Source organism: Littorina saxatilis, linkage group LG6 (genome assembly GCF_037325665.1).
Source record: "Littorina saxatilis isolate snail1 linkage group LG6, US_GU_Lsax_2.0, whole genome shotgun sequence".
NCBI classification, from domain to species: Eukaryota; Metazoa; Mollusca; class Gastropoda; order Littorinimorpha; family Littorinidae; genus Littorina; species Littorina saxatilis.
In genome coordinates, this window is record NC_090250.1 from 12,267,828 (window position 1) to 12,295,694 (window position 27,867).

Here is a 27,867-nt window from a genome sequence, read left to right on the forward strand (position 1 = left end):
AAAAATTCATAATTTTGTACAGGGGCGGACGAGGGGGGGGCACAGGGGGCACGTGCCCCCCCCCCCCTCCAGCAAAAAAATAAAATAAAATTGGAAAGCTGATTCTATGACAATTTCTAGGTTCAAATGGCACCAGATGGCACCATTTTGCTTCTTTGGGCCAAACATTTTTTCCGGGGGGACATGCCCCCGGACCCCCCTAGCAAATTCGGGCGCTTCGCGCCCATCACATTCACTTTCGATTCAAAGTGCACCCCCCCTTACAAAGCAACTGATCCGCCCCTGTTGTATACAGACAAATGATTGATTCGAGTACTGCAGAATTCTCATTTGCGTATGACAACTGGCGTACATTTCCTACCCATGTCAACACATGACGAAAAAATAGAACGGTCACGCTGTGTTCCACTGACAGCGGCTATTGCTGAGTGCCGCTTAAATTATGCTGCGATCACGCATGACTGAGCATCGCTGTAGCACAGCAATCAACGAACAAATATTAAGCGTGTTTTTACATGGCTAGCAAATTTGTACCAGTATATATGCAAATAAAACTTCGGCAGTGTTTGTATCAATCATTTGTCTGTAAAAATGCGAAGTTATTTGTGTGTGTGTGTGTGTGGGGGGGTAAGTGAATAACCCTATTAACGTTTATTGCATATCATCTGAACAATTTTTTTTTTTTTAACGCCCAGCCGACCACGAAGGGCCATATCAGGGCGGTGCTGCTTTGACATATATAACTGCGCCACACACAAGACAGAAGTTGCAGCACAGGCTTCATGTCTCACCCAGTCACATTTTTCTGACACCGGACCAACCAGTCCTAGCACTAACCCCATAATGCCAGCCGGAGCAGCCACTAGATTGCCAATTTTAAAGTCTTAAGTATGACCCGGCCGGGGTTCGAACCCACGACCTCCCGATCACGGGGCGGACGCCTTACCACTAGGCCAACCGTGCCGGTATCTGAACAAATACATGTGACTATCTGAAATGTTACTCGAAGCACGGATAATATCATAAACGTTTTGAAGCAATCAATTGGGTCATTGCTGAAATATAGCGCTTCACAAAATTGACACAAAAACGTCCGTCTCGTTTTTGACCGCTCCAGGCTGCGGTCGACACCTGCATCAGTAAGAATGACGTAACACACGAAATAGCAACCCTGTTAAAGGGAATAAATCTAACAAGAAAACTTTCTCAAATCGCCCCAATAGCTATAAAGTTCAGGTTGGGGGTTGTAAGTCTGTAACCACACACCAGTAATACCTTTAAATAAACTTTTGAGCGCTGAGTTACTCAAATTGAAAACGGCTGTGTTTTGAGTGGGCATCCTAGATTGTAATTCTCAATGTGACGTTCTTTAAAAGCGAGTCATAGATTTCGTTCTGACCTTTCGACCCTGAGTATTTCATTCGCTATTCCCAGAGATCATTGAGCCGATAGCTATATAAACTGAGCAAACCAATTATTGCACCCATTTTTGTACCCCAATTAAAACATTCATTCTCGTGTCATTATAGCCGCCTTTATGCAAAGCATAAACAGGCTATCTAGGATTCGCTCTGGTTGTTTGTTTGTTTGTATCTTGAAGAGTTTAGACTGTATCGCTGGTACTCTGGTACTCAATTGAGCTCACATTTGGTGAGTAGCTTGGAATTGTGGGGCCAAGGGTGTGTGCAAAAAATTACGTTCCTAGCGGTAGCCAAACGGAAGATAGTAGAGGAGGTTTAGATATTGCGTCACGTACCCCGACCTCACCTATCCCTATCGAGATAAGTCACGCAGAGGAATGTTGTAAAAACTGCTCGTTAGATACCACGTCACGTATCAAAGTAGGGCAAGACTCCTTTCGAACATCATGCATCAAGTTTTGTGCTTTAAAAAATCGTGGACAGCGCGCAACAATACCCAGTGTTGAAACTGCTGCTGTCATTGTGTAGGTGTCGCTGTGAGCAGTTATGTTCCACTGATTTTTGATTTTTGTTAAGGAAACAGAAAAGAAAAGTAGGGCAATCGAACTTCGAGCGTTGGCTTGTGTACGTTCTGGGTCACTGGCCACCACGCTTTCACCCCCGCTTATAAGGGTGTGTGTTAGTGTGTAAGTGGGCGTCGTTGTGTTTCTGACTGTCGTGTGCGAATGTGTGTATATGTGTGTGTGTTTGTATGTCTGTCTGCGTGTCTGTCTGCGTGTCTGTCTGCGTGTCTGTCTGTCTGTGTAAATGGGCGACGCCGTGTGTGTGCGAGTGTGTTTGTGTGCGTGTGTGTGTATGTCTGTTTGTGTGGGTGTGTGTGTGGGTGCGTACGCGCATGCCTTTATGTGTACCCAAACCTAGCCTTCAATTCAAATGAATTGGACGGAACATTACTTTAGGGTCGTTTACAAAGTCTATGAAACAAAACATTCTTGCAAGGCAGTTTTACTAACCAAACCAAACAACATCCCCCCCCCCGCCCCCACCACACACATATGATACACGTGTGCGTTGGGTTACCTTGCAGACTTGATCTGTTCCTGGGAAAAGGTTACTGTTATGCTGAATTTTCAGTCTTTTTAAACATACGCTTCCTCGCGCAAGGTACTTGCTTCCCGGGAGTATTTTGGTCGAGATGACATTTCTAAATTTAACTTGGGTCGTCCTTGCGTGCTTCGTGGTTTGCTGTGATATCGCAGAGCCGTTGGAACGGGTCATCCGATTTATTTAATTTTAGTCAAGCAACCACACAACTAAACAAGTCGCGTAAGGCGAAAATACAACATTTAGTCAAGTAGCTGTCGAACTCACAGAATGAAACTGAACGCAATGCAACGCAGCAAGACCGTATACTCGTAGCATCGTCAGTCCACCGCGCACGGCAAAGGCAGTGAAATTGACAAGAAGAGCGGGGTAGTACTTGCGCTGAGAAGGATAGCACGCTTTTCTGTACCACTCTTCGTTTTAACTTTCTGAGCGTGTTTTTAATCCAAACATATCATATCTATATGTTTTTGGAATCAGGAACCGACAAGGAATAAGATGAAAGTGTTTTTAAATTGATTTGGACAATTTAATTTTGATAATAATTTTTATATTTTTAATTTTCAGAGCTTGTTTTTAATCCAAATATAACATATGTATATGTTTTTGGAATCAGAAAATGATGGGGAATAAGATGAACGTAAATTTGGATCGTTTTATAAAAAAAAATTTTTTTTTTTACAATTTTCAGATTTTTAATGACCAAAGTCATTAATTAATTTTTAAGCCACCAAACTGAAATGCAATACCGAAGTCCGGGCTTTGTCGAAGATTACTTGACCAAAATTTCAACCAATTTGGTTGAAAAATGATAGCGTGACAGTGCCGCCTCAACTTTCACGAAAAGCCGGATATGACGTCATAAAAGACATTTATCGAAAAAATGAAAAAAACGTCTGGGGATTTCATACACAGGAACTCTCATGTCAAATTTCATAAAGATCGGTCCAGTAGTTTAGTCTGAATCGCTCTACACACACACACAGACACACAGACATACATACACCACGACCCTCGTCTCGATTCCCCCCTCTACGTTAAAACATTTAGTCAAAACTTGACTAAATGTAAAAATGTGGTTTATGCGCCAGGATATAGGAAAATGTAACAGAACAAAAAGCGCTGTATTTCAGTAATGTCTAAATGGATTGCTTTGAAACTATGTAGACTTCAGATCCTGAAAGTTTCAAAGCAACCCATTTTGCCTATTATGTTTTTTGTTCGATTTGTTATGGGTACCTTTTTGTCAGGTCGATTTAGGGTACCATTATTTGAGCGTGATCCCTGTTAAAGAAATCTTTCATTTGAAAGGTGTGCCAGATCCAGTTGGCTGCCTTAAATTGCATAGAACGTTTAAAATCAAATAGCACGGGAATTAATGCTTTAATTGGGGTGCGACATTTGTCGCAATATTTATTTTGTTAAGTTTATTTTTTCCAATAGACGATGTTCGGAAATAACTCTGTCGGGTTTTTATGGGTTGTGAAGGAGTGAATTTCCTGGATTTTAGAGAGACAAACAAACCACACGTGCTCCGTGTTCGTGAGTTTCAGACACACCCTCCGCTAGTTATTGGCCTATGGACTGTTTTTCTCAATTGGGAGCGAGTTTTAGCGTCAACTAAGGTGACTCGAGTCGAACCGGAGGTCGCAAAAACTCGGTCCGGTACGACTGGAGTGACGTCACCGGTTAACCAACGTTCAACCTTGGTTCCTGCGTAGGGTCTCTCCAGTTCCAAGATGGCTGCCAAGGCGAGGTGAGAAACTTCTGCAAATATTTTTTGACAAAGTTACGGATTGTGAGAAGACATTTGTTGTAAATCACTTAGCCTTTCAAAAATTAAGGATACTGGGTTGGATACTGTCTTGGTTTTAATGCATTTTATTTTAGCAGTGATGTTTATTTTGGGAAGAAATGAGGTCAACAGGAGTTTGGGTGCGATTTCGGCTCAAATGTACTTTAGCGCCCTGAACTTTTACCCGGCTGTTTTGCGCTCGATTTTCACGCTCACTTCTTCATTGACGTTCGAATCGATAGTTCGATGTTTTGGCATTACATTCACATCAACAATAAAACAGTACACTAACCAAAATGTACCGATTATCTCAAAACAACAGCGATGGAATCCGTAACGCGCTTGTCGCCATCTTGTTGCAAGGGACGCGACTGGACACAACCCAACAGCGTTTCCGCGAAGAAAAAAACCAGACATGCGCAGTGACCCTACCGTAGCTCAACCCTGTTCCTCGCGAAAACTCGCTCAACAGCAAGGGTATTCACCGGCTCGGCGAGAGATTTATTTCTTGGAGTCACCTTTGTTCAGACTCTCTTCGGTGTCCGAACACTCCCGTGTGCACACATCCACACGAAAAAGGCACCAAGCTCACGGCGAAAGTCTCAGGACTTGGAAAACGCAGGAGCGATGCATCATCTTTGTTTTCTTTATTTGGTGTTTAACGTCGTTTTCAACCACGAAGGTTATATCGCGACGGGGAAAGGGGGGAGATGGGATAGAGCCACTTGTCAATTGTTTCTTGTTCACAAAAGCACTAATCAAACATTTGCTCCAGGGGCTTGCCGCAACGTAGTACAATATATGACCTTACTGGGAGAATGCAAGTTTCCAGTACAAAGGACTTAACATTTCTTACATACTGCTTGACTAAAATCTTTACAAAATTTGACTATATTCTATACAAGAAACACTTAACAAGGGTAAAAGGAGAAACAGAATCCGTTAGTCGCCTCTTACGACATGCTGGGGAGCATCGGGTAAATTCTTCCCCCTAACCCGCGGGGGGTAGCGATGCATCATATCTCGTCTCTCATTCTAATGACTGACTATTAGGGTTTAACGTCCTCTTAGACCAACTGGCCTATATTAGGACAGGTATTGGTAATACGCTGAAGATATGGTGTGATACTTTGATTCGAACAAGCCCGCTGTGGCTGTCTTTTTGGACACACCAGTATTGGGTTTGTCTCGTGAAAGTATCGAAATACGATCATGATAATCAGAGACGATAGATGATGCATGCGTGTCTTCGTGTTTTCCAAGCCCTGAGACTTTCGCTGTGAACGTGGGATTTTTTCCGTGCGCATGTGTGCACACGGGGGTGTTCGGACACCGAAGAGAGTCTGCACAAGGAACTTAGTCGATAAATATCGACAGGGGGCCGACTAATGGTTTAAATGTGAAATGTAAGTATAATAATGGGTGTGGGTCTGAAATGAAGTTAGGTAGTAGTTAACATTTGTTTTGAATAATTATTGGTATTTTGACAATGTGGGTAGCATGGAAATGTAAGCATTTGAATGTAAGTCTTAGGTACCATTGTACCCAGGAAGAGAGACCAGAGATAGGTGTAGGTTGCAATAGCTTGTGTGGTCTTTGAGTTTTGTTTTTGATTCCTATTGTTTACATGTGCCAATAATGTTATAAAACTGTACCTAAGGGGATATAATAACGATTGGCTGTAGCTTTCGAACACAGAAAAATTATTTCAGTATTGCAAAGTGGTTTTGATAGTGTCGAATGTAAACAGAACAGTCTCAAAGTGAAGGTGGATGTTTTCCGGAAATTGCGAAGTTAACAAGAATACAGAAAAGCGCGCTTTCCTGCTTAGCACAATACGCTACCGCGCTAATCTGGCGTGTCAATATCACTACGTTTTGGACGTGGAAGGTGAGCGATTTCCTTCACGCGGGGATCAGATTAATAGGTGCTTGATTTTGGTATTTTGATTTACATAACATTAAACCTTTCTTGGGGTTCATGGTCATGGCAACAGCCATATTAATATTATATGATGTATAATATTATATTTCAGCATATGTGAATTACATGTCATCATACCAAACTGTCATACATTTTTATTCCTGCATTATTCTGATTGATCACAACCAAACCTACTATCATTGGACACATCCAAATGCAAGAGCCTGTTCTTGACAACTTGCCATTGATCTAAACATATATTTTTAGATCAGTGCAACTTGCTTGGATCTCTTGTTTGGCCTGTAGGTAAAATGTACAATGTATTTTCTGATTTGTGCACAAAAGCTTTTTCTTTTCTTTCAACATAACAATGTTTAATGTCACTGTATGTTTGAAAGACCATGGTCACATTTATAAAACAAATGTTAAATTAGAAAATAAATAACATTTTGGTTCATGATTTTTTCCTACACCTGTGCTGAAAATAAGACATAAAAATGTTGGTATATAAGTCACTCAAATGCAATACAGTATGAATGGTTTGAGTTTGTTGCGGTTGACCCTGCACAGTTCGATCTGTGTTGTTTTTGTTGAACAATTTTGCCGTCACCCCTCCCATAGGGTGACTTATTTCACAACTTCCTGTGTTACACAAACTCAGTGATGACCAATTTTGCCTTCACCCCTCCCATAGGGTGACGGATTTCACAACTTTCTACTGATGAACAATGTTGCCTTCACCCCTCCCATAGGGTGACGGATGTCACAACTTCCTGTGTACACAAACTGATGACGTATTTCACAACAAAATGGCGCTGCCCATGGTCAACCTCGAAACTAACCGTATGAATGGGGGCCTCCTGGCCCCCATAACAAAGTTGACTCCGAGAAATAAATCTCTCGCCGAACGTGGGGATCGAACCCACGCTGATAGCGACCAACTGGCTACAAAGCCAGCGCGCTACCAACTGAGCTACGTCCCCGCCCCCATTCTAATGAATGATGGCGTTTCGAAGAAGACAGACGCAATGGGTTTGTTTGAGTCAAAGTATTCCACCATGTCCATCAATACCTGTCCCAATGCAGGCCAGCTGGCCTAAGAGGAGGTTAAGCCCAATAGTCAGTCAGGGTATTCACTCTTTTGTAATCCATTCGGTATTCATACCCGACATAATTATTTTCCAGAATTCGTCTATTGTAGGTCTATTACCCAGTACTTCAGTTTGGGGAATATTCGTCAAAGACTGAAGTAATTTCCCTATAAAATTACACACACACAAAATATGTATATATTTCTGTTTCATTTCAGTATCATATTGCGTGAACAATGACTAAGGGCCTGCGGCCAAGGTTGTTATGACGTCACAAAGGAGAATGTTGCAGAGGCGACTTGGACACGCTGGTCCTTGTGAGTTATTTAGACCAGATCCATCCTTAATTGATTCTCTCTCTCTCTCTCTCCCCCTCTGTATGTGTGTGTATGTATTGTGTGGGCGTATGTGTGTGTGTGTGTGCGTGAGTGTGTTGGATTGTGTGCGGGTGTGTATGTGTGTGCGTGTGTGTGTGCATGCGTATACAGGTATGTGTGACGTGATGTAAATGTGTGTGTGAGTGGTGCACATATTTTTATCCCTTTGCATTATTTTGACATGTAATTTTAAATGTATTCTGATTTATTTGATATTCGTAAAGATAATGTAGTAGTTTGCAATACTGCATGATTAATCTTTACATGTGTAACTTTCATACTTTTTTTTTTTTCGTGTCGGTTTACGATTGTCATTGTATTCATCTTAATACATGTTTTAGTTTTAGCAGGGACAGGTTGTAAGACTAGGCATCAGCCTAAAATCTCCATCCTTGAGTAATAAAGTTCGTTCGTTCGTTCGTTCTCTCTCTCTCTCTCTAGCGGCCTCGTTTAGAGCGCGACACGTGTGACATGTTGTACTTGTCTGTTTGTACGGACACTCTCCTTTCGTGCTATTTGCTACATGTGAACTTTTGAATTCGATTTTCAAATTTCATCGAGTGTTCGAACAGTCCTCCCCAAATCCACCCCCACTTTGCAACGGGCTCATAGCATACGCAATAACCCATTCTGACCTCTCTCTCTCTCTCTGTCTCTCAAGGACGTGTAACCTTCTTTCACCAATTCCTGAAGAAGTAAAGAAGGTCGTTGATATGTTACCAAGATTCGATGGCCTTCCCTGAGAGAAAGGCCTATGGCTTAAGAAAAAGCCTGAGCACCTCAAAACACGTCATGCAACGTGGGTTGAAGCATCTCTGGTTGAAGGAAAAGGAATGAGTGTCACTGGTATACATCCTGCGCATGCGCGGTACACCGGTAGGGGAGATAACCACTACGGACCATGCCTTATATGGCATGTGGTTTTTGTTTTAGAGTTATCTCCCCATGTTACCATGTAAGAGTGCTTCAATGTCTTAGCAACCAAACGAAGTTATTGCTATCTATGTGAGTTGGGTAAGAATATGTAATTTAATCCTGCTTTGTTCATTTTGATTGACCAGTCTGTCACTCTCTCAAAGTCGTCCGATTCGCTGACACGCACTTGCATGTCAAATCGCTTGTCGAACCACAGCGTTGATGACGGACTGATTACGACGGATGTCTGGAACACTGCCTCTTCCTATCAATCACTTCACCTTTTTCATACCTGTCAAGCTCTTGTGGACTCTCACCATAAGATTTTGCTAACAAAACCATAAGTTTGCACCAAAAAGCATAAGACAACGTGCAACTTGAAATTGCAGAAGTCGTTACTGATTAATCACCACAAGAACTTAAATACAAGCGCACACACACACACACGTACACACACACACACACACACACACACACACACACACACAGACACACACACACACACACACACACAAACAAGAAATCAGCCTTATTTCACACATAATAAGAAAAACACACTTTTTTCAACACTGAACTGCACTGTTTTATGTAATTTTGAAATGCAAAGCATGTTTAAATGTAAATTGTTAGATACTGAGAATCACCTAAATTGTACAAAGACAATACACTTCCAACCAGACACACACCCCCCGCGGGTTAGGGGGAAGAATTTACCCGATGCTCCCCAGCATGTCGTAAGAGGCGACTAACGGATTCTGTTTCTCCTTTTACCCTTGTTAAGTGTTTCTTGTGTAGAATATAGTCAATGTTTGTAAAGATTTTAGTCAAGCAGTATGTAAGAAATGTTAAGTCCTTTGTACTGGAAACTTGCATTCTCCCAGTAAGGTCATATATTGTACTACGTTGCAAGCCCCGGGAGCAATTTTTTGATTAGTGCTTTTGTGAACAAGAAACAATTAACAAGTGGCTCTATCCCATCTCCCCCCTTGTTTTTAATCCACTCCTCGGTTGCATTACAGGAGTTGTATAAAAATGTTTATACTACTCCTGTAATGCAACCGAGGAGTGGATTAAATCTAGCTGATTATTTTTGGGTGCGTATCGCTAGCGCTACGTGTCATTTGTGCTACGTGTCATTGTCCTACGTGTCATTTGTGCTACGTGCCGCTATCGCTACGTTGATTAGTGCTACAAATAATTTGTCGATGAATCGCTATCATTCGTTCATTATCACTACGTGTCGATAGCACTACATCTTTTAGCGCTACGTGTCATTATCGCTACGTGTCAATACCACTTACTGACGACTCTCTCTTTCTCCTTTTTTCTCTCGCTCTCACTCCTGGTTTGTGTACGTGTATATGTATGTCGGTGTATGTGTGTGCGTGTGTGTGTCTGTTTCAGTGTGTGTGTGTGTGTGTGTGTGACTCTCTCTCTCTTCCTCACTCGCTCGCTCACTCACTCTGTCTCTCTCTCTGCCTCTCTCTCTCTCTCTCTCTGTGGCCTTATTAATATAATAAACCATTCTGAGTTCTGAGTTATCTCTCTCTCTCTCTCTCTCTCTCTCTCTCTCTTTTTCTCTCTCTCTCTCTCTCTCTTCTTTCTCTCTCTCTCTCTCTTATGTTATGTTCGTTTGTATGTATGTTTTTGTTTGTTTGTTTAGTCTGTTAATCGTTTGTTTGTTCGGTTGTTTGCTTTTTATTACTTCTTTGATTCATATTCTAACATTTTTTAAACGTATTGTCATTAGATTAAACCCTCCCATGGGCGAGGGTTGGATGTAAAAAAAAACCACCTGTTTGCTTATGCCATTACCCTCGTTAAAGGCACAGTGCAGCTCACAGCCTTCGTTTTGCGGTTTTTTTGCAGCTGAGTGCATTTACAGTTCAAAAATTCTCCTATGGTAGTAAAATTCTCCTATGGTAGTAACGTGTTGGTCTGGGTTCGTTTACGTAACATGCCAGATGGATGCAGATAATACGACGACATCTGTGAAGCTCGACAGTTTCTTGTTCACGCGAGTGCATAAATTAACCTAGTTATTACGTGGTGTTTGGTCGGAGTTCGATTCAACTGAGTGATTCCGGCCTCCATTTTGTTTTACACAAACTCATGATGACGTCTGACATAGTTTGCTAGTGACTGTCTTTTTGTGCATGATGTGGTGATCTACCTGATCTAAATTTAGATCCAAAAATAGGTCAAGACCAGCCGGGTCCGAGTACGAAATTAATTCGTAAAAAAAATCGCAGTTCTTGACTCTTTGGGTGCAAGTCAATGAAACTTGGTAGTTCTTCTAACAGATAGCTGCCTGAGGTATGACTAAAAGCCCCAGGGGCTCCGTGCACCTGGATTTGACAAGTTCAGTACCTTTAATAAAGAATTTGTCCTTGTCTTGTCTTGTCTGTCTCTGTCTCTGTCTCTGTCTCTGTCTCTGTCTCTCTCTCTCTGAAGGCATATTTTGTTGTTCCTTTCACTTTGCCAGAGATTTGTAATTTTCGGAAGAAAGTTTCTGCATGATTTTCAGTTGTTTCTTTCGGATTTTGATCTTTTTAGAAAAACAGGGCTTTGCTTTTGACAAACTTGTAAGACAGTGTTATTGCATATATTTTTACTAGAATGTTGACACAAGGTATAACCGAGGATATTGAAACCTTTTCTTCTCTCCCAAATTCTTTTATGAAATGAGAGGGGGGAGAGAGAGAGGGGGGGGGGGGGGGGGATTGACTGACAGACAGACAGAGAAAGCGCGAGAAAGCGGAAGAGAGAGACAGTTAACAGAGAGAGAGAGAGAGGGACGGAGGGTGCTTTTTATTTTATGGTTGGTTGGTTTTAGTTCTTAATGCACTGTTTTTGACAATAGTTTTCATTCGGTAAAAGGCAAATTCAATTACCTCTCTCTCTCTCTCTCTCTCTCTCATAATCATTACACACACACACACACACACACACACACACACGCACAAACGCATACGTACCCACGGTATCGTACACACAAACTCACACACAGAAAAACATCCGTGTATGTATATACGGTATCATGCGAGAGAGAGAGAGAGAGGTAGAGAGGTGGGAGGGGGAAAGAGCGAGCGAGAAAGAAAGAGCGAGAGAAGACAGAAAGACAGATGGAGAGAGAGAGGGGGAGGAGAGCGGAAGAGACAAGGAGAGAGCGATTTTAAAGAGGTACAGAGAAAGAGCGATTGAGAGGTGCAGAGAGAGAGAGAGATCAAATCAAATCAAATCAAATTTTATTTTTGTGAACGAACGAACGAACGAACGAACGAACGAACCAACTTTATTTTTCGAGGGTAATGGAGTAGATACAGCAAAGATCTTTTTTCATCCAGCCCTCGCCCAAGAGGGAATTAACTAACCAGTGCATAATATTAAAGCAGAAGAAGAAGCAAAGCAAAAACATAAAAACATGGTTATTAAATCAGACAAAGAGGAAAAAAAAAAATGTTCATAGCATACATGGTCATTGGTAATGGTATACATTAAAACACACACTTTGACACACACGGTCACATGCACACAGACACACACAGACATACATGCACATACAGACACACACGCACACAGACACACGCACACACACATACACACACACACACACACACACACACACACACACACACACACACGCACGCATACACACACACACACACACACACACACACACACACACACATGTACACATTGTACACATAATCATTAAAAAAAAAACTTAACTGAAATGAAATGATTATACTAGTAGATCTTCATGTACTTATCAAACAGCAGTACCTGATCGAGGCATTAAGTGCCACACGACGATGAAAGCATATACAAAAAAGTATGTCTTCTAAAACTGGCAACAGAAAGTGGCTGTCTGAGAGAGACTGGTAAACCATTCCACAGAAATGGACCTGAATATGCCAGACTAGTTTTATACAAGTCAATTCTAGGGAGGGGAACATTTAGTTTCTTCGTGCGGCTTGATGAAGTCTCAGTTAATAATATTCTTTTAGTTAAATAGTCTGGTACACGTCCAAGAACTATTTTATGCATAAACCTTGCCTTGTTAAACGCTAGTCTGGATGAAAGTGGAAGAATTTCAGCTTTTTTGTAGTCATGATTAGAGAGGGTGCTGTTTTTCAGCAGAACAACTTTTACTCCGCGTCTGTGCAAAGATTTTAGGGGTCTTAAAGCTGCATCACTTGCAGAATCCCAAAGGGTTGATGCATAGTCTATTCCAGACTGCACATGCGCTTGAAAAAATGTTCTGCGCGCATCAAAATTTAGAAAATGTTTAATCTTTGCAGACTGATGAACTTTTTTTGCTGTAGATTTACATAAGTTACTTACATGAGGGCCCCATGTTAGATTGTTGTCAATAGTTACACCCAAAATTTTGTGTTCACTAACCTCGTTTATCAGCTGACTATCAACAGAAATGCACTTCTTTGGTTCCGACATGACTTGTCGTTTTTGACGCGTAGTAATTAGCATATACTTTGTTTTTTCTGGATTGAGAGACATGTGGTTTAAATGCGTCCATTCTACAGCATCATCGACACACTTCTGAAGCGTGTCGACTACCGAAGTAATATCATCACCTGAGGTATGAATAGTAGTATCATCAGCTAGCATATCACACTGTCCAGAGGATATGTGTAATGGTAAGTCATTGATGTAGACAGAAAATAATAAAGGTCCGAGGACCGAGCCTTGTGGGACCCCATATAAAATTGGCATTGCTTCAGAGCTCGAACTGTTAAAGGTAACTTTTTGTGTTCTTCCCGACAAAAAAGAGGCTATAAAAGTCTGTGTGGGCTGTGGTAGTCTATAAATGGAAAGTTTCCGCAAAAGGAGGGCGTGATCAATAACATCAAATGCCTTTGCAAAGTCCATAAACAGTGCTCCACATAACTTATTAGAGTTGATTTTTGATGTGAGAGAGAGAGAGAGAGAGAGAGAGAGAGAGAGAGAGAGAGAGAGAGAGAGAGAGAGAGAGAGAGAGAGAGAGAGAGCTCAGAATGGTTTAATATACTAAGGCCACAGACTCATATACAAACCACGGGGGATGGGGGAAGAACAAAATCAAAAATAAAAACCACACACACCAACAACAACCATGAAATAAATACATGGTGAGACTGAAAAGAGAGAGAGAGAGAGAGAGAGAGAGAGAGAGACACACACACCCAAACACACACACAACACACACACACACACACACACACACACACACACACACACACACACACACAGAGACAGACAGATCCGACAGACAGCCATGCAGACAATACATATACACACTCACACGCAAACACAAAGGGAAGTGTCTGCCGTTTGAACATGTAGTATAGTGCTATCGACACGTAGCGCTATCGACACGTAGCGCTACAGTACATTGGTTTTTCAAAAATAGTGATATCGACACGTAGTTTTATTGAGACGTAGTGATAATGGCACGTGTGAATTGTGGCAATAGCACTACGTGCCGATAGCACTACTGTTTTTGGCAATTTGTGTCGATAGCACTACAGAAAATAGCGCAAACGATACGTAGCACAAATGACACGTAGCGCTAGCGGGACGCACCGTTATTTTTAGACAAGTGAGAAATGATAACGAACTACTTTACACCCAAAACCGGCACGGTTGGCCTAGTGGCAAGGCGTCCGCCCCGTGATCGGGAGGTTGTGGGTTCGAATCCCGGCCGGGTCATACCAAAGACTTTAAAATTGGCAATCTAGTGGCTGCTCCGCCTGGCGTCTGGCATTATGGGGTTAGTGCTAGGACTGGTTGGTCCGGTGTCAGAATAATGCGACTGGGTGAGACATGAAGCCTGTGCTGCGACTTCTGTCTTGTGTGTGGCGCACGTTATATGTCAAAGCACATGATCACCGCCCTGATATGGCCCTTCGTGGTCGGCTGGGCGTTAAGCAAACAAACAAACTTTACACCCAAAAATCACACGTGGATTATTCGAAGTTTGAATAAAGAGGGCTAAAAAATAATCAATACTAGAATTTATTTTTAGAACATGACATCATTTGAAACCCAGACGATTGGATCCTGTTGCGGAAGAATACAACGTTGACTCAAAACTGTAACAACAATGGCTGACGTGTATAAAGTACACGTATACCTCGCCAGGTTTGTTTCTCAGACGATGCCATTTGGTTTGTGTGTGTTTTTGTTGTTGCTTACTGTACATGCCATACATTACGTGTAAAATCCAGTTCTTTAACAGGCAACAAACCTTGCAAATTTCCAGAAGCTGCAATCTGAAGCGACCTATCTCTGATTCTAGCAGACGATCTCTCCAATGTTCAACACAAAATCAGCAAACTCTCCTGTCACATAGAACGTCCATTATATAGTGCAATGTTGAAATGAAGTTACCGGTCTGAAACATTTAGTCGTTTCTTCTGAGACAATCCTTATTCTCTTATCATCTACAGATTTACCGCAGTCTTCACCACGCGAATTCCCAACAGAAGTCAGACTTTCGAACATACAATTTACGTAGGCAAGCATGATACGTCATGACGTCCTATGATTTCTAGCATATTGACGTAATGCTAAACATCCGGTTATTCCGAGTTTTCTCCGTAATACATGTCCGTGGGTTTTTCAATGTTCGGTTATTTCCGTGGCTTCATGCGGAAAGGGAACCGTCGTCTGCAATCAACGACATGGACCGTTCTGGTCCTTGTTGCTGGCAAAAACATGATTTTAACACAGAATGTAATGTCAGAATAGCTATATATAAACGCTATTGTGTTTTCATCGTAGCAAGAGGGTCCGATATTTAGACGAGACAAGTATAATGCCGACGAGTCGGAGACTAAGAATAAAGTAAAAGAATAGGGACTATTTGAATGACGCGCATTTGACACTCTGAGTGATTAGGCTGAAATCAGTGAAATTGCCTACAAAATGTCGCCTGCATGACTGCATGTTCGACCCGTGTTGCTCGTTGTGTAAATAGCTTAAACAATGACGACAACTCGTTGATTACTGGAAAATAAACCCTCGTGGGTATTTTCCAGTAATCAACTCGTGGTCATTGTTTAAGCTCCTGTAATGCAACCGAGGAGTGGATTAAATCTAGCTGATTATTTTTAGACAAGTGAGAAATTATAACGAACTACTTTACACCCAAAAATCACACGTGGATTATTCGAAGTTTGAATAAAGAGGGCTAAAAAATAATCAATACTAGAATTTATTTTTAGAACATGACATCATTTGAAACCCAGACGATTGGACCCTGTTGCGGAAGAATACAACGTTGACTCAAAACTGTAACAACAATGGCTGACGTGTATAAAGTAGCCTACACGTATACCTCGCCATGTTTGTTTCTGTGACTAGTCGACAGACGATGCCATTTGCTTTGTGTGTGTTTTTGTTGTTGCTTACTGTACATGCCATACATTACGTGTAAAATCCAGTTCTTTAACAGGCAACAAACCTTGCAAATTTCCAGAAGCTGCAATCTGAAGCGACCTATCTCTGATTCTCAGGCATGGGAATTGTCCTTTTTTTTTGTTCCGCCGAAAATGCAAAAGTGTCCACCGAAAAAATAAAGGGGGGGAGGCACACAAAAAAAAGCACCGGTTACTTTGGCCTTTGCGCAAAAGCCCGCGAAAACTTTCCGTACTTTGTTCACGCACTGCTACCGCCCGCCTCAGTTATTGAACTTTTATGTTTGAAAGTAAACCAGATTGCACAGATTGTGTTACAAGTTACATTTTCCTGTTTGTCTCAACAGATCAATTTTTTTAACAAATTTAAACCATATAATACATGTATATATTTTTTTTTCTTCAAAAAAGCAAAAATTGGTACATTTTTGTACTAAAAACTCTGATTCTAAAAACAGAATTTAATGGCAAACTTGGAGCTCAGATGACACCAGATTGCACCATCTGGGTTCTTTGCAGAATTTTTTTTCCGGGGGGGCATGCCCCCGGACCCCCCTAGTAAGGCTAGGCGCTTCGCGCCGTCGACTTGACGCTTCGCGTCTTCAGTTAAATATTTTCCGCCTTTTTTACAATTTTCAATTCCCATGCCTGCATGGATTCTAGCAGACGATCTCTCCAATGTTCAACACAAAACTCAGCAAACTCTCCTGTCACAGAGAACGTCCATTATATAGTGCAATGTTGAAATAAAGTTACCGGTCTGAAACATTTAGTCGTTTCTTCTGAGACAATCCTTGTTATCTTATCATCTACAGATTTGCCGCAGTCTTCACCACGCGAATTCCAAACAGAAGTCAGACTTTCGAACATACAATCTACGTAGGCAAGCATGATACGTCATGACGTCCTATCAGTGATTTCTAGCATATTGACGTAATGCTAAACATCCGGTTATCCCGAGTTTTCTCCGTAATACATGTCCGTGGGTTTTTCAATGTTCGGTTATTTCCGTGGCTTCATGCGGAAAGGGAACCGTCGTCTGCAATCAACGACATGGACCATTCTGGTCCTTGTTGCTGGCAAAAACATGATTTTAAAGGTCCTCGTCTACATTTTCTCACGGAAATTGACATTTTACAGCATTTTAAAATGCTGAGTCTAGTCACTAACACTTTCAAAAAAACACCCCCCTCCGATCAGAAAGGACGGAGACAGGGTAGCCGTTTGAAAATTCATTGTAGTATTTCAGCATAGTAGGATATCCTTATTTGGAACATAATGTAAACCGGAAGTTTTCAAAGTGCTCGACCACCCAGAATTCCTAGCGGTGAGCAGCCGCTGCCTTGAGGAAAGTTCTCTGGTAAGTTCTTTTTATCAATTATGCAATACATTCTTGTCGTATAAGACTTTTAAGTGGCTGCAAACAAGGCTTCATAATGCAACAAAACAGTTTCAAGCAATGTGTTTGCTCTGTTCACGTACTGTGTTCGTCATTCGTAGATATTAAATCTTAGCCCAGTTGACGCATTTCAGGGAACCTCTCAAAAGTCAGTTTTACGCTTACAGCATTGCACATTACGGTACTTTATGTTTTATGGTGGTTTACAAAGATTCGCTTAATGATTCGGTTCAGGAATTAAGGAATCATCATAAAAATAAAGCAAAAGCATAGGTCCAACGCTAACTGAATGTTTCGAGAGGCACAGTTCCGACACAGTGACACACGTACACTGACAATGAAATCTAAAACGCTTGCAATCGATCTAAATTTGTATTTCTGCACACACAAAACATTTCGACTACAAAATAAGGATCTGAATCAAAAACAATTGTATTTTCCAACAATAGTTCTTGATTTGTGTGCTTTCATTTTTAATGAGTTTACGTAGACTACTACCCGCAACATCGATGCCGTCAGAATCGCCATTGATTTTCCTGCAAGACTAACAACTACAGATCTAACTGCATCAGTTGAATCAGATATCTAGATTCTCCGGTCGAATCTTAGAATGCAGCTGGTTTTTATTGTTGTATTTTTTAAGTCTATGTGTGTGCCGTATGTGTGTAAAATGTGCATGTATGTGTAAAATGTGCGTGCGTATGTCTGTGGATGTGTGCATGTGTGTGTGTGTACGTGTTCCTGGGGTCCCCCCCCCCCCCGGCCATCCAATGTACCTCTCAGAGAAAATAAATGTGGACTTTGGACCCCTGCCTTCAGTTGGAACCCCCCCCCCCCCCCCCCCCTCAAACGAACTTGGTCCGGCCCTGGTATTGCATGGTAGATATCCACCGATCAGAAGAGGCAGGGCAGGGCCAGCAGGTGCGGCAGTGTTACATTGTTTGTGAGCGCAATCGGGGACGTTAAAGGGAATCAAGGACACAAAGAGTCCGCATGCGGACAGCTACTCAAGAAGCTGCCCCCAAGAGTTATCGGGAAGAAAGATCCAGTCTCTTAGTCTTACAGTGAGTTTGTGTAGTTACAAATGTAATGGTTTGAAGAGTTCTTCTCTCTGTTATTGCTTGAGTGCTTATGTTAATCTCAGTTATTCAAGTATGGGCTGTATATTGTAAATGTGTGTGTGTGTGTGTGTGTGTGTGTGTGTGTGTGTGTGTGTGTGTGTGCATATGAGAGAGAGAGAGAGAGAGAGAGAGAGGGGGGGGGGTGGTGACACACTATACTTCCGTTTGCTGTTTAAAAGGATACTTACAAAATCGACAATCCCATCAATCAGTCGAGACAATTTATTAACAAAAGAATTTTAATTATATACCAACTTATTTAATGCATACACTCTTACATATGTATATATCTGAATGCATAAAGCACACACACACACAAACATGGCCTGCAACTTTAACAGAGGATCCTTCCCAGAGGAGCCTACTTCAAGTGCAGCCACATGTCCTTCCAGGTGTGTTTGTCACCACTACCAAGATAGGGGAAGGGAGGTTGATAACCACCCATCAAAGACCTGTAATTACAAAAATAGTACTTAAAAATCTGAAACAGTTTCAAAAATGTTAGCACACTGCTGTTAATCGCCATAAGTTGTGCATGACTCGACTATGATGTGCCGTAATTATGCATTAAAATTATGATGAAAAAACAACAACCTGAAAAGTGATGGGCGTGTCAGGATAGGGCGGATAGTCGTTAGATGAAATCTTTAGAAATGTGTCATGTTTCAGTTATTAATCTTTAAATGTTATAACAACATCCTGGAAATTCACTTCGTAATACTAAAGTAGAAATGGCCCAGTCAGGCTGATTTTTTGGCAAATATAGGGTGACCTTAAAAAAATGCTACCCTCTAAAATGCTAATAACTTCTACATGTACAGTCGAACTCGCTTAAGACGAATCACTGGGGATCGGAAAAAAAGTTCGTCTTAACCAAAATTCGTATTAAGAAAATTGATTGATTTTATTTTTTTTTAAAATTTTTTTTTTCATTTTCATTTTCATTTTCATTACTTTATTGTCCCATCGCTGGGAAATTCGGGTCGCTTCCTCCCAGTGGAAAGCTAGCAGCAACGGAGTCGCGCTACCCAAGTGTCTGCGTGTTTAAGTGTATTCAGCCACCTGCACTTATGGCAGAATGACCAAGGTCTTTTACGTGCCATTGTGATGACACGGGGGTGGGACATGGCTTCCGTCTCTGGGTCTGCACATAAAGTTGACCCGTGTCCGTCCCGGCCCGAATTCGAACCTGCGACCTTTCGATCACAAGTCCAGTGCTCTACCAACTGAGCTACCGGGCCCCCCTTTTTAAGTCTTGTACATTTTATGGTGTTTCAATTTGTTTCTTTCGCAACTTTCATGCTGCTTCACGTTTAGACAATAAAGTGACATATTCAGTTACATGTTCATGTGTGTCTCATGTTGAGTGATGATTGTTGAGTTTGAGTGAGAGTGACCACACAGATGTTTCATCCAGTTGTTACGTTTTTGGTCACACACACGCACACACTGACACTGTCCACATTCGCGGTGTTCCTATCATTTGTCCGGAATCACTTACCTTGGCGACGGGTAGCAAACCTTGGCCAATTTAGTTTTTTTTTTTTTTGTTGCAACATGATGTTCAAATCCAAATCGAAAGCACTGACTGACTGATAAACTATCGCGAACCGGCGAACGCTAACGTTGAGAGTGTGGTTTCCCTTGTCCAAGGGAAACCACTCTGGCATCTATATTTTTTGGCAATGGCTTCCGTTCTAAACATTGATGTTTCGTATTTGGTATTCGCGAAGGAAATAAACGTCAGTCAGTCATTCATGTTCAGTGTCTGAGCTATCAATCACTTTGATTCTAAATTTGAAATTGTTTTGTGAGTACAGTGTAATCAGTTTAACTTTATTCAGTGATTGGTTGAGCAATGGTTCAAGCAGTCGACGCAAGGGAAGACTTTGACACATGTATTCAAACTTCTCAAATTCCCATGATATGTCGATCTCGGGACGAGTTTAAAGATTTCGTCATAAGCGTGAGTAAATTACAGACATTATGCATGCTTGGGAATCCAAAAAGTGCTCGTTATAAGCATAAATTCGTTATAAAGAATTCGTTTTAAGCATTTTTTTTAAGCATGAAGAAAGAGGTATTCAGTTGGGAACTTAAAACTAATACGTTATAAGTCAAAATTCGTAACTAGCGTGTTCGTTTTAAGTGGGTTCGACTGTACATCTGTTGACCGAATCACTTTATATTTGGGGGACATAAAATTCAGCCTATGCATGACCCTTCCACATCTTGGCAACTTTTCTTGAAATAGCACAAAAGTCTGACCATTTGATCTACAAAAATGCCCCTTTGTGAAAGTGTCACGGTAGCTGAAGTTTATGTCCCCCAAATATAAAGTGATTCGGTCAACAGATGTAGAAGTTATTAGTATTTTTGAGGGTTGCATTTTTGGGGGGTCACCCTGTCACCCAGTCTTCTTCAAAATGGCAAAACAACACTGCTAGGCACAACAGCTGAACCAAATTAATTTGTGTGGGCAAAAAATGAGTTCTTCAATTTGAGATAATAAAAAAACAAACAGTGTCACTCTTGCTCACACAATCAAATCTGCATCCAAATCAGTCTGTGTTGTTAACATATCTTGTCTAACATGGACGCTATGGCATGCTGAGCGGTGTAGGTGTCAATACTCTCAGCAGGCATAAAAGGCAGTTTTTTTAAGCCATTTTAGCGGGTAATGAGACAAAGAATGGTACATTTGAGTAACTTGCAAACGCATTGCCTCCAAACTTTCGGAGATTTGTGTTAACACATGTCGTAAAGCACACACGAAATCTCAAGTCATGTGAGGTATTAGTTCTGCTGTTATGCGACATCCTAGAAAGAGTTTTAAAAATAAAGATGTACCCTGTCCGATTGAACAGGAAAAAAAAATAGAATTAGCATGCATTTAGAAAAATGAAAGCTTCAATTTACCCTTAAATTTAATACAGTTTCACCAATGGCTGTTCGAATGTGCACTTCTTTAAACGCACACACACATTTTTGGAAAATGCTTTTTCAAGAGCCATTGATCATTATTTTAAGCGTGTCGGCAGTGAGCTTTGCTATGCGTAGGCCGACATTTGCGCTCAGCGCTCTGAATGAGTCAACTTCTTAAAAAACTACTTTCGCGCTGAAATCCTCATACCACCCATGTCTGATAAAATATGTACATGAAATTTGAGTATGTGGCGCATCTGTCATTGTTCTTGAAGATTTCAACAAATAAAATTTGTTCAATGATTCAGCAAAAACCTATCGTCAATGTCTGACATGACAAATAACAGCAGACCTAATGTCTCAAATTACTTGAAATTCCGAAAGTACTTTACAACATGTGTTAGCACAACTCTCCGAAAGTTTGAAGGCAATGCGTTAGCGAGTTACTCAAATGTACCATTTTTTGTCTCATTACCCGCTAAAACGGCTTCAAAAACTGCCTTTTATGCCTGCTGAGAGGATTGACACCTACATCGCTCAGCATGCCATAGCGTCCATGTTAGACAAATATGAAAAAAACTTACTGATTTGGATGCAAATTTGATTGTTTTGTCTAAGAACATGCTAAACATGTTTTGTTTTAGCAGTTCTGATTTGTTGTCAATTTTAACGGGGGAACCTTGATTTTGCGAATTTGATTGTGGGGTGTGTGTGTGTTGTAGGTTTCACTGTATCGACACTACGTCATGTAAACTCAATCTGTTTTCTGAATAAGTTAGGGGCATAAAAGGCCGTTCCAGTCATATAATTGGTTTTACGATAAACGGCCTCATCATAAAGATCTGCCCTCAAACGCATCTGCAAAGTTTTTTTTTATGACGAGTAGTGTAGAACAATCACCATCTAACACATCTGATCGCAAGATTATGCATCCCCGAAAAATTCTGCTATGTCTCCGGCGCATTCAGTATCTGTCTGAAGGGTTTGAAAACAACTAATTACAACACACACACACCCCCTCCCAACCTCCACCAACCCCCCCCCCCCCCCTTTCCACCCAAGAGAAAAAAGAAGAAAAGAATAAATACATTGATAAATACAAGGAGAAGGAAAGAATTAATTTACTTTTTTTTCAATTGTTTTTGATAACAAATCTATTGCTTCTAGGTCATCATTATCAGGCCGATGATGAAACCAAAGCTTAGTCACGGAAATGCATATATGGACTAAAAATGACGTGTATTTTCTTGCAGGACAATGACTTGGACATGACTTCATCCTGAATCGGCAGAGCAGCGATGTATTCTTACATGGATGCCATGGACGTCTTCCACCTAGCGGGCACACAGATGGTTCACAAATCTACCCACTTAATTGTATATTGCATACCTACCCCCTCACTCTTAACCATTGCTCCTTCAGTTCTGTAGTAAACCATAGACTGATAGAGCGATCATTTCTGAAAATATTGTAAGACATTAGCTTCTTTACTTCTGCAGCTGCATCAAAACACACACACACACACATACACACACACACACTTAATACCGATGCCACATTTCAAGTAATCGGGCTGCATGTATATGTGTTGTCTTCTGACACGGCTATGCATGCTAAAGTCCACAATCAGAATGGCAGGAGCTATTGGAAAAACCGTTTTCTTTTTTTATATTTAGTCAAGTTTTGACTAAATATTTTAACATCGAGGGGGAATCGAAACGAGGGTCGTGGTGTATGTGCGTGTGTGTGTCTGTGTGTCTGTGTGTCTGTGTGTGTGTGTGTGTGTGTAGAGCGATTCAGACTAAACTACTGGACCGATCTTTATGAAATTTGACATGAGAGTTCCTGGGTATGAAATCCCCGAACGTTTTTTTCATTTTTTTGATAAATGTCTTTGATGACGTCATATCCGGCTTTTCGTGAAAGTTGAGGCGGCACTGTCACGCCCTCATTTTTCAACCAAATTGGTTGAAATTTTGGTCAAGTAATCTCCGACGAAGCCCGGACTTCGGTATTGCATTTCAGCTTGGTGGCTTAAAAATTAATTAATGACTTTGGTCATTAAAAATCTGAAAATTGTAAAAAAAAATAAAAATGTATAAAACGATCCAAATTTACGTTTATCTTATTCTCCATCATTTGCTGATTCCAAAAACATATAAATATGTTATATTCGGATTAAAAACAAGCTCTGAAAATTAAATATATAAAAATTATTATCAAAATTAAATGTTCCAAATCAATTTAAAAACACTTTCATCTTATTCCTTGTCAGTTCCTGATTCCAAAAACATATAGATATGATATGTTTGGATTAAAAACACGCTCAGAAAGTTAAAACAAAGAGAGGTACAGAAAAGCGTGCTATCCTTCTTAGCGCAACTACTACCCCGCTCTTCTTGTCAATTTCACTGCCTTTGCCATGAGCGGTGGACTGACGATGCTACGAGTATACGGTCTTGCTGAAAAATGGCAGCTACTTGACTAAATATTGTATTTTCGCCTTACGCGACTTGTTTTACATTTTACGGTAGATACATTTTTGTCTTTGATCTTCAGGCTTCCATAACAGTTCTCTAAATGTCTTGAGAATACGCCTGAAACGTTACATGAACCAAAACAACAACAACCGAAAAACAAACGCTGTGCATAGGGAACACAAATATAAATGATAATCTGCTAATAATTTAGCAGGGAGTATCAGCCGGGACATTATTTATTATTCTGAATAGATCAACATTCATATATGCATCAAGTGTACTACTTGATCCTGCTAAATAGTTGTATTTGTTTGTGACTGATGCACTTTTTATTCACTTTGCACATATGAACAGCTCAGATCATGGGTCAATAAAGTGTTACACAGATGGTCAAAATTAAAGTACAAGATATTGCACTGGAAGTGGAACTACACTGTTGCTTAGTGTCTGTATGAAGCTACAAGGTGAAAATAGAAAAAGAAAAACACGATTCTTGACTTTGATGGGCTTTTTCTGCTCGTAAGCACACATTCTTCTACTCATCACAGCATGCCCCATTATTGAGTTTAAAACACCAATTAAATTTGTTTTGAATAAAACTCACAATTTTACAATAAGAATTTAGAGACCTGAATCAATTAGGTATATCCTACTTAGTTTGACTTTTGCAAAACTAAGTAATTACACATTTAATTGAATCAGTCAGACAGACGGAGACATAGAGAGACAGACAGAGGGCAAACAGAAATCTGAGAAAGAAACCCCTTTAAAAATGTTACCATGTTTGAAATGAAACATCGCAAGGTGAAGCCATAATTCATCACCTTTCAGTATGACGTCATGAGCGTGTTCCACACTTGAAATGACGTGTTTTTATCATGTTGTCGTTTTAGCCTATTTTCAACGTCAAACACCATGAAACTATATATATTTGGAATCAGAAAATGGTAAGGAATAGATAGAAGTTGTTTTTAAGTGTCTTTTTTCATAAATAAAGATAGTGGTTATTTATCGGTTTTCTTAATTTTTGAGTCACTTGAGAAAAAGTGACTATGTAATCGGTCAGTGTTAGTCTGTCCGGCCGGCCGTCCGTAGACACCACCTTAACGTTGGACTTTTCTCGGAAACTATCAAAGCGATCGGGCTCATATTTTGTTTAGTCGTGACCTCCAATGACCTCTACACTTTAACGATGGTTTCGTTGACCTTTGACCTTTTTCAAGGTCACAGGTCAGCGTCAAAGGAAAAATTAGACATTTTATATCTTTGACAATGTTCATCGGATGTGATTGAAACTTTGTAGGATTATTCTTTACATCAAAGTATTTACATCTGTAGCCTTTTACGAACGTTATCAGAAAAACAAGGGAGATAACTAGCCTTTTCTGTTCGGCAACACACAACTTAACGTTGGGCTTTTCTCGGAAACTATAAAAGTGACCGGGCTCAAATTTTATGTGAACGTGACTCATTGTGTTGTGAATAGCAATTTCTTCCTGTCCATCTGATGCCTCATATAATATTCAGAACTGCGAAAGTGACTCGATCGAGCGTTTGCTCTTCTTGTTAAGCATAATTATCAATACAAAACAACAAAACTATATAGTTTTAGATACAGGACGCAATAGGGAATACACCAATATAAATTTTTTGTTTCAAATATTAGTTTTTAAAAATTTGAAAAAATGACATATTTCGAACAAACATTTCAATAACAAAACTTTAAGTGACCAAACTGAAATGCAATCCCATAATCCGGCCTAGATCTGAGATTGTGTGATAAGAAATTCGATCAAATTGATGAAAAACTGTAACTGTGAAAGTGCTGCCTCGACCTTTTGGCAAACGGTAAAATATGACGTCATCAAACTGTCCTATCAATAAACGGAAAAACCTTCTATGAGAAAATCCAGTCAAAAATATCCATATCAAATTTCATAAAGATCCACTCCGTAGTTTTTGAGATATGATCTGCAGTGTGAAAAAACGCCCATAACGCCCAAAACGCAAACTCATTTGTCATGATTTGGTCGTGTTCTGCTGATACTATAATGTTTTTCTTTCCTAAAACACACTATAATAGTAGCCTTTCCCAATGTCTATGCTAAAACTGACTTGTCTGTGTTGTCAATGATTTTGCTACAGTGTGAGAACACAATCTCACGCCCATAACGCTGTGACACGAAAACTCATTTGGTCGTGTTCTGCCGATACTGTAATGTTTTTCTTTCTTAAAACACACTATAATAGTAGCCCTTCCCAAATGCAATGCTAAAAATGACTGGTCTGTGTTGTCAATGATTTTCTGCGAGAATGCGATCTATCTGTTTGTCGCAAAGACCGTGTGACACGAAAGTTATGAGCGGAAGACAAATCTGCTGAGTGCAATTTCGTTTCAGAAGATAGTTGGTTAAAACAGTTTATCACTGAGACACGCAAAGGAACACTATAACTTTATTATTCAGGCCATATTTGCTTTCCTTTGTCATGTATGAAAGTACTGGCCTTGGTTGAAGAAAGTGACCTGGCGCTGTGCAACAAATTTGTCGCCATTTTCCGCCGTGTTTTGTAAATAAAACGTGTTTACTACCCACACATACAAAACGATGCTGTTGGTTCTTTTTATTTTCTTATTGTTTGATTCATGCTTAGCAGTTTAGTATGCTTTGTTTTCTTCTCAATTCAATGGATGGCTATAAAATAAGCATTTAAATGTGAAGGTGTTAAAATTACCCATGATCTGAGCTGTTCACACATGTATCACGTAAAAAAAATCAAGGGAGGTAATTTTGCTCGGATTAGATGGTTCCCTCCCCTGATAACAAAAGCACTTCTTGTATGTGTTATTCAAACGTTTTGTTGGTTTTTGTTGAATATTGATGTGAAAGGTTCAGTCCTTCCCGAGTAAACTATTCAATTTACAGTCAGAACAGACCAGGCCTGAAAAGACCATCACTAAACACATCAACTAATCAGCCTGGGTGCAGTTTGTGATTGTTTTTTATTGACTGATTTGTGAACGAACACAAGCAGGAATCTGTGATGATAACACATAAAAATAAATTATCACTTTGCGCATGAAGCAGCCAGGTTGTCGAATCTAAGTCTTTGTTCATGTACAATCTTGTCTAAATCTGAGATGGTGAGCCAAAAGTTTTCATGGGAACGACTGTGCCTTTCTGTCTCTCAATTTTTACACCACTTGCCACTCATGATTGCATGACTCTAAGAACAGGCAAGATGTGGATATCGTGGTTTTAATGATACATTCGGACATACAAATGGTTACCGCTGTTTTCTTAGATACGTGTGATCTCTCTTTTCCCCCCTGGTCCTTTCTTTTTGATGTTATTAATTTTAGCCTGAAGTTTGTTGCAACTATTGGTCCGCTTGCATTTGTTGTTATAGTAATTGTGGATATGTTATTTAATTTGTCTGTGTTCCCTCATTATGTTGTCACTGTCAACTTGATGAATAAAGGCTATGAGAAAAAAATGTTACCCTTCACCATTAGCAAAATATGCAGCTGCATATACTAAATATTTCTGATACCTTGACCAAATACGATGTTTATTTTTGCGTGTTCTCGTTTTTTTAGAGCGAACACACACACACACACACACACACACACACACACACACACACACACACACACACACACACACACACACACACGGACAGTCTCTCTCTCTCTCTCCCTCTCTCTCTCTCTCTCTCTCTCTCTCTCTCCCTCTCACTCTCTCTCTCTCTCTCACACCCACACACACACACACACACACACACACACACACACACACGTACACGTATACACACACACACACACACACACAGTTTCAATGTTAAAAACTTGAAACACATATCCCTGTAGCATCAATAAAGGTTGTGTACAGGAACA

At 40.4% G+C, this 27,867-nt stretch overlaps 1 protein-coding gene across 3 annotated transcripts in view; it reads left to right on the forward strand.

Annotated features, from left to right (window-relative positions):
• Positions 1 to 27,867, forward strand: part of LOC138968509 (uncharacterized) — a 55,406-nt gene that overhangs the window by 11,530 nt on the left and 16,009 nt on the right. The window contains exons 1-2 of one of the 3 annotated variants that reach the window (XM_070341079.1): positions 4,148 to 4,281; positions 7,553 to 7,651. The exons of 1 other annotated variant lie outside the window; for it this stretch is intronic. In XM_070341079.1, coding sequence (XP_070197180.1) covers positions 7,600 to 7,651 — 52 coding nt within the window. In that variant the 5' untranslated portion in view covers positions 4,148 to 4,281; positions 7,553 to 7,599. Of the gene's footprint in view, positions 1 to 4,147; positions 4,282 to 7,552; positions 7,652 to 27,867 lie in introns of those variants that run through there. One more of the 3 variants, XM_070341078.1, reaches the window with a different exon arrangement.